This window comes from Parasteatoda tepidariorum, chromosome 5 (genome assembly GCF_043381705.1).
Source record: "Parasteatoda tepidariorum isolate YZ-2023 chromosome 5, CAS_Ptep_4.0, whole genome shotgun sequence".
Taxonomy (NCBI): Eukaryota; Metazoa; Arthropoda; class Arachnida; order Araneae; family Theridiidae; genus Parasteatoda; species Parasteatoda tepidariorum.
The window spans coordinates 83,344,826-83,354,528 of record NC_092208.1 but is presented as its reverse complement, the minus strand read 5'-3'; the positions used below and the strand labels follow the sequence as shown (position 1 = coordinate 83,354,528).

The window sequence follows — 9,703 nt, the reverse complement described above, 5'->3', positions numbered from 1 at the left end:
ATATCTTTTTTTTTTGCGGACTGTACAAAGTACCTGTCCGCGAAGCGGACACTTCACTTCTTCATCTGTAATAATGCCCGTAGGCGCCTGGAATAATGTCTTTATCAAAAAGGTGATGGTGGTTTAGCTGTAGTTGTGGTTTGGTGAGAGAGTTATCATATCTGAACAAAGTGGGGAAGTATATAAGCCTACGAATTTTTTAGAAATAGTGGTGGATGAAAACCTACTAAATTGAATTTATTAAACCAAGAATCACAATTAATAAACTACCACTTGAAAATATTTATTCATTGTCCGGCGCAAGGGTGGCATCTCTGTGTACATAAATAAAATTATTTTTGAGTGTTCTATATTCCATTAATTTCTTCAAACCATTTTAGTAACGATAATATAAAAAATTAAAAATTTACTCGTATTATGTGTTTCTAATAATCTTGGCTTCACCGGTGACCCCCATGGCATAAAACGTGTTAACTTTAGCAATGTAAATATGCCTGATATAACTATGAAAAAGTGCGATTAAGTATAGTTTACCTCTCATGGCATAAACTTAGACTGTTTTACAACAAACCTTTAACCTTTTCGGGACGGGTGAGTCATAAATGTATTCGTGCGGAATCAGAATCAGAATGGTATGAAATAAAAAGCAGTAAGTTAGGGGAAAACTAGTTTGACAGACTTATTTTTGCTTTCGCTTTACATCTAACACATGCAAACCTAGTGTGTTAAAAGGGTAACAAGACAATTTTTGATTTGAACTAAGTAGTGGTGAATTAAGTAAAGAAAACTATTGTAACCCCGCACACAACTGAGCTGTTGTAAAAATAGTTTGGTTACCAGTTTTATCGTTTTTTTACCCTGATTATCGACACCCTCAGAATGCATGTATGACTCACCCGTCTCGAAGAGGTTAACGTCTTCTGTTCGAAAATGAAACTATGAGACCACTTACAAAATTTTCAGGGTGGTAAGCTTGAGTTGGGCATAAAATTCCGGGAATCAAAATTTTAAATTAAAGTTTTGATTTCATTAACCCTTTCGCGCCGACTGTCACAAATACGTGACAGCATGAAACCGTATCAACTAGGGTAAAAAGATAAAGCTGGTAATCAAAGTAATTCTTTAGCACAGTTTATTTTTGAGCGGAGTTATAATTGCTTGATTTATTTTATTCACCGTTACTTTGTTCAAAATAAAACTATTTAGTTATACTTTGAATTAACATTGATTATATGTATGATTAAACTAACAATAATTAAGATATAAGCAAAGTAAGTCTGTCAAATTAGAAACGACTACATTTAAGTTACCGTTTTTTATTTAATTACATCCTGATTCTGATTTTGTACGAATGCATTTCTGAATCACCCGTCCCCAAGGGGTTAAAGTATATTTTTTGTTTAAGAATTGCGACAATCTTAGGAACAAGAAGCAAATGGTAGTTATTATTCTATAACATTTTGTTAGCGGTCGGAATAACATAATTTAATTAATTTCCTTCATCACGTTTTATCGTTAACAAGTTTTTCGTCCGAACGAATGTCTTAACTATACATTTGTGTACCTGAATTTAAAGTAATCTAAACCAAAGAAGGCTTACATGTCAAATCTTTACAAGATATTTTTCATGAGTATATATAATATTTGACAATTTACCATTTTGCTTTTGATTAAACAAATTTGATTTGTAATTATTTTGACAGCCATTCGTAAAGATAAGTATTTTAAATAAAACTATAAAACCATTGTTACGTCAAGCGCTCAGGTATCATAATTTTGATCTAGTTGCGCTTGTATAATTTTGATCTAGTTGCGCCTTCAACGTCATTTTGTTAACATCGTTAGGTTTGTCATTTCTAAGTTAGCTTTTAAAAAATTCTACATCTGGCAACAGCATTTTATTCTTTAAAGTTGTTTATTTTTATTTCTTTTAGAATTCGCTCTTTTTTAGCTAAATGTTTTTTAACCTAACAGAATTATTTGCCGACTGTTCCCTCTATATGTGAAGAAAATAAAGTAAATATTTAAAGGTTGTGAAAAGAATCTTATTTAGTTGTACAAAGTACGTCACCCATATAATCAAGCCGTGATGATTTTTTTATCCTTTTTAGAACAGCAAATTTCGAATGAAAACTTAAGTCAAGCAAGACTTTAGCTTGCGCGATCTTAGATAATACATTCTGAGTGAAGCAACATACCTTAGCTCTTCTTTATTTTAAGAATAGTGGATGATAAACGTTAAAAACCTTTTAGTTTCACATTTCTAGTGTTTTATAACATTAGTTGAAATAGTGTTGCCAAACTGGCAACGCTAAGGAAAAGGGTTAAGTAATGGCACAATGAAACAAATTCATATTACCTAAAATGCTATTTTGCTTCCACTTTGAAAATTTTAGTGAGTCAGGACATTCGGATTGACATCTATGATATAAAATATTTGAGCTGATATGGCACAAGTATAGTTAAGATAATAAGCTAGTGTTATGAAGAACTGGTGGCGGATTGAAGTAGATTTGAAAGTAAGGTGGGAACAAGAATAAACTAGTGGTAATACTATTTCATTTCCAGTTGGTTCTTGTGAAGTGTAAAATAACATATTATTAGTTTAAATTATAGACTATTATCGTCATCAAATGTTTAGATGACGATAATAGATCCTAGAAAATGATATAATGCCAATAATAGAATAAAATAATCATTGTTAACATTTATCTGGGCACCTGAGGCATTCTCATCCATCTTGACGTTTTAACTTTAAATTAGTACTTTCTGGTGCTATAGACAATTCAATACTAAAACAGTCCCAAACATTTGTTATAAGTGTTAAAAAATTCGTGGTAATGGATGTTTTAATTTTCTTGAAAACATGCGAAAATGAAATTATTTTCTTTCCAGTCCTTACTCTTCTCCGCGCTAAATGCACTACATTGACTTAATCTCAAATTAACACTCGCAGTTTAAAACACGACAATTAAACGCTGTGATCCACTCGCATGCTGTGCTACAATTCATTGGCACTACAGCATGCGAGTGGAACACAGCCGTGGGGTCGATGAATTGAACTATAAAAAGACCAACTGAGTCCCTATATAACATAGAAACATTTTCTGAAAATCAACAAACTTGGTGGGTGACTTTTCGTAAGTTTTCCTAGTAAGAGCATCCCCACGAAGTTATATTATAACCCTTTAAGCATTCAGTTTTATAAATATACCCTACAACATTTACAAAACTATTTGCAGTTCTTTCTTTAAAATTTTGTGATATTTTTAAAGGAATCTATTTTAGCATTTGATCTATGATAATAATTTTGTTTTCAGGGGAGGACACCGATGTCATGTCAGCAGCTGGTCAAATGGACACATATTTAGGAGTACAAGGCTTACAAGAGGTAATGTAAAGCAAATTTTTATTGCTATCAATAATGTTAAGTTGCTATATATTAAGTAAAACCATTATAAAACTATATTAAAGTATATATAAAACTATATCAGGGTTCCCACGGTCCTTGAGAATTTTAAAAAGTGGTGATAAAAATAAAAGAAATTTCGACATTTTTATTTCTGTGTAGCCACCACTAAAAATTGTTTTCTAAAAAATATATATATGCACGAAAATTTCAGCACTTAACGATAAAAAAGTTTATTAAAATAAAATAGTATATTGTAGCTCCACCCTAAATTTGCTACCACTTTTTAAATTTTTCAAGGACCGCGGGAACCCTGTATATAAGTGTATGTAAAATTATATAATATTATACTATTATTGAAACAATATTAAAGTAAAACTATTTTTTAAGAAAGCAAGCTTCGGTAATTGTTATTTAGGAAAAAGCGTTATTGTTCGGATTTTTCAAAAGAGTTTTGCCAGTAGTAGTGAAAAACAGAGTAAATACATTAAAATAAGCGAAATTTAAAAAAAGCTTATCGGCAACACTTTACGCATTGAATGCAGAAAACTTTTGCAGTAGTTTTTCCAAAAATATAATGCAATTGTTAATGGTCAAAATTTATAGAAACGGTAGGTAAAATTTTAAAAAAGCGTGGGCAAACTTGCTACTATAGCTACAACTTCAATTTGAAATATCATTTCGTCGAATAATTGTACTACTGAATATATATCTTCTCAATTATTCATATGTATGGTAATAACGGACGAGTAATTGTTTCGAAATAAGACAGTATTGTGCTATCTGTCCTTGCAAATGTATGTTGATCAATAAATAAATAAACGTTTGAATTTTGACGAATGTAAATTAATTTATCTAACTATCTATATTATGTTTTTATGTGCAGATATTTCATGCTCTCAAGAAATGCTGGGCTTCACAGTTTGGGCACATAGCCATTGAATATAAGAAGTAAGAAATTAATGTCATATAATTATAAACAAAGTTAGCAGCGAGCAAAATAAAAACAGAACACCCAAATAATTTTTTTAATCTAATGATCGGATTTTCATGAGCTACAATATACTCTTTATGTTAAATGAGTAATCCCAAGAGACTGAACGAAAAGACATACTCTTCAAAAGTAAAATAGGTAGAAAAATTTAAGAGTGTTTCTATCGTTCAAAAATAGGCAAACATTTTCAATACTCGTTAGTCCTAAATATGAAAATAAAAATAAATTTGAAACAGAAAACGTTAAGTTGCCAATAAGAAATATATTGTCGCACATAGTTGGACCCATGGATATCAGTTATAATTGCATGTTTAGCAAGCACAGTTCCGATTATTAAGTCAAAAGAGAATTATTTGATTTGTTTTTATTTTGCTCACTGTTCCTACTTAACTTCATTTGTACTTTTTGAAATGATATTTGTTTGAATTCAAATATTTCGGTATTTTTCTTTGCAGGCAGAATGGGCAGATTTTGAATTCACCAATGGCTGTTGTTATACAAGAGATGGTTGCTTGTGAAGTAGCAGGAGTTATCTTCACTTGTGATCCTGTTAATAATAACCCGGATGTTATCACAATAACAGCTAATTATGGTTTAGGAGAGGTAACTCATCATTTTAGAGATTATTTTATGCATTTCAAGGACGTAAGCTGCCCTGAAAAAAGTAAAGAGGAATATTAAAGTTCCATCGTAACTTTAATATTCCTCCGAGTAATAATTCGAATTTACCAATAATTTTTATGTAAATAATCTTTAAAATTAGTTTTGAACTTAGAAATTTAAGCTATTTCAGGCCTTACTTTATTTAAGTTAAACTAGTTATTGCTAACTTAAAGTTAAATTTCTAGCTTTAGCTAAATAATTTATAACAGAATTTGAATGTCTCCATCAATATTTTTGAATAATTTTCCTGTTAAATAGATAATAAATAATTAAAAATAAATAATAATAAATAGATAATAAATAATTTTCCCTGTTTTTCAGACTGTTGTTTCTGGATCAGTTGAGCCGGATACAATTATGCTGGAACGATCTGATAATGATGAATTAAAAGTGAAATCTGTAACAGTTGGCTCTAAGCATCAAAGAATTGTTTTAAAAGGTAAGATTCATTCCGTGAAACTTGAGGAAAACTTTGCACAATGCTTTAAAAATATTACTTTTCAGACTGATTTTTTAGACTTTTGCAACGGAAAAAAGATGTTACAGTTTAAATCTCAATATTATAACTCACTTCATGGATCAATTGGACTAGAAACCATTATGCCCAATCAAATGACGAATAAAGGGAAATTATGACTATAAATGTTTTCAAAGAAAAGGTTTAATGTTTTTTTAATAAAATGTTTTATCAACTTTTTTTAAATAGCGAAGTCATGCCAATGAAGTTTTATAAAACGTGACAAATTTCATACAAAAATACTAAATTTAGGCTGCTAATATATTTTAACTTAAACTTTTCTGTATTGTATACTACTTACAATTACAGAAAACAATTACAATTATTACAATTCTTTTTGGTAGTCTTCATTTTCTTAAAACTTTTTGATTTATGAAATGTATCGAAATAGGTTATCCATACAGTTGGATTTAATTAATTATATATAGAATATTAATTTTATATTTAGCTATATATTATGTAACATTGCCTAATCTATTATTGATATATTATATTACATTGGCAACATACCGGGGGAAGGACTAAAATATAGAAACACCTCTATAACCAATCTATGTGAACAATCTTTCCTTTAGAAGATAATGTTTTGGACAGTGGCAAAACATGGCAAAACTGTTCGCATAGATAGAAAAATCATGCTTGACGCTTTTCGAAATGGCGTCTTTTTCTAACCGTGCGAAGTTCGGAAGGTCGAAAATGAATAGAGAAATTTAATAGTGTCTTTCTAGTTTTAATACAAGTTAATTTAATTTCATTCCATAGGATTGCAATATTTATATTAGAATACTTTTTTAAATGATAGCGGTATAGAAAAAGGGAAGAAAAGCTTTTAACTTCCTTACGCTCATTTTAGTCGTTGCAAATTTTACATGACTAAAAAGTGACCCCACTTCTGGTAGAGTCAAGCACGTTTTTTCAAATTGAGCTAACAGTTTTACAGTGTAAAATATTCAAAATTTTGGATGATAACATAAAATTTCTTTCCATAGAGTTGATATAAATGTGTTTCCATATTTTTGTCCTACCCCTGTATTTCCTTTATAAAGCTGAAGACTATTAGAAAGATCACACAAATGAGTCACTACCTGAAACCGAGGGAGGGTATGAGTTTACACTGTAGCTCATTTTTTTTATACAATTTTGCTTCTAAATGCTGCATTGACTATTCTTTTTCGTGCATTAATCTTTTGCTTACGGCTGGTACAATATGTGGACTACATGTGATGGTACAAATGGTACATCACATGGATGGTACAAATGGTAAGCAAAGGGTTAATACATATATTTAGCTTTTGGCTTTAGGATAAATGCCTGAATATAAAAACATAGATTTTACATCTTTTAAACATTACAGCAGTTATATTTTCTTACAGCAATGACAACTCAGCACAGTGCTAGGTCACAAAGCGTATCCTGATCGAGAGCTTTAATTTTCAGTAAAAAATTTTGGTGTATGCAGTTGTTTAAGCAAAATATATAAACGTAGAAAAAATGGTAAAAACTATATTTTTAACAAACTGCCAGGCAATTAAGAGACATGGAATCTTGAGCACGCCTATGAGGCAGAAGTTAATCGTTGATTGTTTTTACTTTAGAGTCTGGTGGAACAGAAGTTGAAGATTTACCAGATGATTCCAAAACTTCAGCTTGCATAAACGAAGAAACATCGATCAATCTTGGAAAGTTGGCAATAAGAGTGTGTATTCTGTTTCAATTTTTTTTTTTAAATAATAGGAATTTAATTTTAACCTATTCATATAAACAGGTATTTTACCCAACGATTAGCAAAATGTTCTTATCAATCGTAAATTTGCATTAATTTCAGGTTGAGAAGTTTTACCGATCATCAAGAGATATAGAATGGGGTTTATTGAACAATAAAATTTACCTTCTGCAGGTAAGATTTTGTATTTAGAATGAGTGGTAGCTATTCTATGAATTTCAAAAAACAACTTAAATTTAATTAATTGTGGTAGTATTAATCAAAAGAAGTGAAATTGTTGAGAAAATTTTAATAAACAATATACGTAGATTAAGATATACGTTTTTTTTAAATATTTCATACCCGTCGTTGAGCAGCCGACTCAATTTTGAGTTTTCGACTACCAATTTTTAACTCCGTAGCCTTGTAATTTCGGAACAATCCAAAAGACAATAGAACTCCTAGATAAAGTATTGATTGAAATTCTCCCTCGTAAAGGAGTTTTCCAAAGAAACGAAACCGCATTTGCGCTACGAGGAAAAAAAAAACCGTGAAAACTTCTCACGGCTAGCTTGTCGGGAAGGGGACTCTAATACACGATCGTTCTACCACTGAGGATATTTTAGGTCACCATTATGGTTCGAATTAAGATGAATTTTATTTTTAATTTACTTGAGTAATTTGCTACATTTTTCGCATCAAATTAATTTTAATGAAGGTTGGTTTATTTTGGTTTTTGCTTTTCCTTTGCTTATTTGTTCAATCTCTTTTTTTTTTCCTTTTTACTTATTAATCTTTTCGCTTCAACAGTTCCACTTCTTCTTACCATTTTTTATTTTACTCCATCTTTCGACAATATCATAATTATTATAAGAGTAGTACTTAAATCTTTCCAATTCTCCTTTCCGCTTGTCAACATATGATTTTTGTAAAAAAAAATTTTTGTATTTGAAACCGGGTCACCTTATTGAGAGGTGAGTGCTTTATTCCCTGAGACTTAACTGGACACCATATATTTTATGTTATACTTGACTGACATACTTGATTAAGATACTTGAAAATGGAAATAAAGGTCATCATGTTTCAAGCACTCAAAAATAAGCGTTTGCACTCAAGACTGGAATAAGGAAAAACAAAGTGATTTGAAATATAAAATGTGAAGTTACCAACAAAAATGGAAAATAAAGGGGGGAAACAGCTGCGGCCAAAAGGGGCAGACTTGGGTTAAATTGACATTTCCATGCATTTGGCATTCCTTGGGGCATTTCCATGCTCTATGGAGAGATAGTAAGGAACTCAGATTCTTAACAGGGGAATCGGATTTTATATGAACGAAACAAGATTCCCGGGCATCAGCAGCAATGTAGCAAGAAATTGTCGAGAGCATGAGGGCGATTTCTTGAAGTCTTGGAATGCCGATTTCCTTGTGAACGACTAAAGTTTCTCTTTAGCAGTAAATGCAGGGCTAAAGAGTGAATAGAGCAGTGATTCTCAATCTCTTTCTTGTCGCGGCACACTTTTAACGATTTCAAAATTTGGCGGCGCACGAAGAAAAAGATAAATTATTTTTTATAAACTCGTATGGCGAGCGATAATTGCAATATAAAAAAATAGTGAATCAATTTTTACATAATAACAAAAAATAAATTTTTTAAATTAAGATCTTTGAATAATAATAATTATTAGTATTCGCATATTAACGTCCCACTCTAGAGTAGGCTCGAACCTAGGACGCCGTACCCTTGAGGCGAACGCTGTAACCACTACACCACGACTCTTGTTCTGGACAGAGATAATTTGAATTTAAGTATAATGTGTTTATACGTTATGTTCGTTGCATGTCAAGTTGTGGAAAATTTTTACTTTATTCAGTATTTTGGAAAATTTCTTAATTTTCATCATAGTTTAGTTATACAAGAATTAAAACACATATTTCCCTTGTCAGTTACTGATAATGAGCCGACTCAATATTATCAACAAGCAAATATTTATAACCAGTTTAATAAAACAAAAATAATTATAAGTATTAAAAATTAAATATGAATTGTAATTAAAATCTGCAATGTTCAGTTTATTCGAATTCAAGTGAGACGTAAAAGATTATCTTTCTTGGGCTCTCACAGGTTCATCATTTTTGCTTGAAACATTTTTACCACTAAATTTACGTTTATAATCCCAAACAATTTACGTAAATATAACTATGCAACAAAACGTCAATTTTTCGTTAATAACACGTTTTTAAAAAACGGTCAAAAAATGGATAAAATGTACACGTTAAAATAACGTATTTTAAGTACGTATTTTTAACGAATTATTTAAAGGGAAAATTGATAACGTTAAATTGACGTAATTTTAACGTATACGTTTTAACGAATGAAGAAATGGTGAAAATCATTACGTGAAATTAACGTAATTTTA

The 9,703-nt window shown here is 30.5% G+C and overlaps 2 protein-coding genes across 2 annotated transcripts in view; one reads left to right on the top strand and one right to left on the bottom strand.

Annotated features, from left to right (window-relative positions):
- Positions 1 to 9,703, bottom strand: part of LOC107437837 (rifampicin phosphotransferase) — a gene marked incomplete in the record, with an annotated part of 597,639 nt that overhangs the window by 369,657 nt on the left and 218,279 nt on the right.
- Positions 3,323 to 9,703, top strand: part of LOC122272221 (rifampicin phosphotransferase-like) — a 53,673-nt gene continuing 47,292 nt past the window's right edge. The window contains exons 1-6 of the mRNA XM_043055617.2: positions 3,323 to 3,391; positions 4,296 to 4,360; positions 4,859 to 5,006; positions 5,388 to 5,505; positions 7,179 to 7,279; positions 7,409 to 7,480. Of these exons, the coding sequence (XP_042911551.1) occupies positions 3,338 to 3,391; positions 4,296 to 4,360; positions 4,859 to 5,006; positions 5,388 to 5,505; positions 7,179 to 7,279; positions 7,409 to 7,480 (558 nt within the window). The 5' untranslated portion in view covers positions 3,323 to 3,337. The remainder of the gene's footprint in view (positions 3,392 to 4,295; positions 4,361 to 4,858; positions 5,007 to 5,387; positions 5,506 to 7,178; positions 7,280 to 7,408; positions 7,481 to 9,703) is intronic.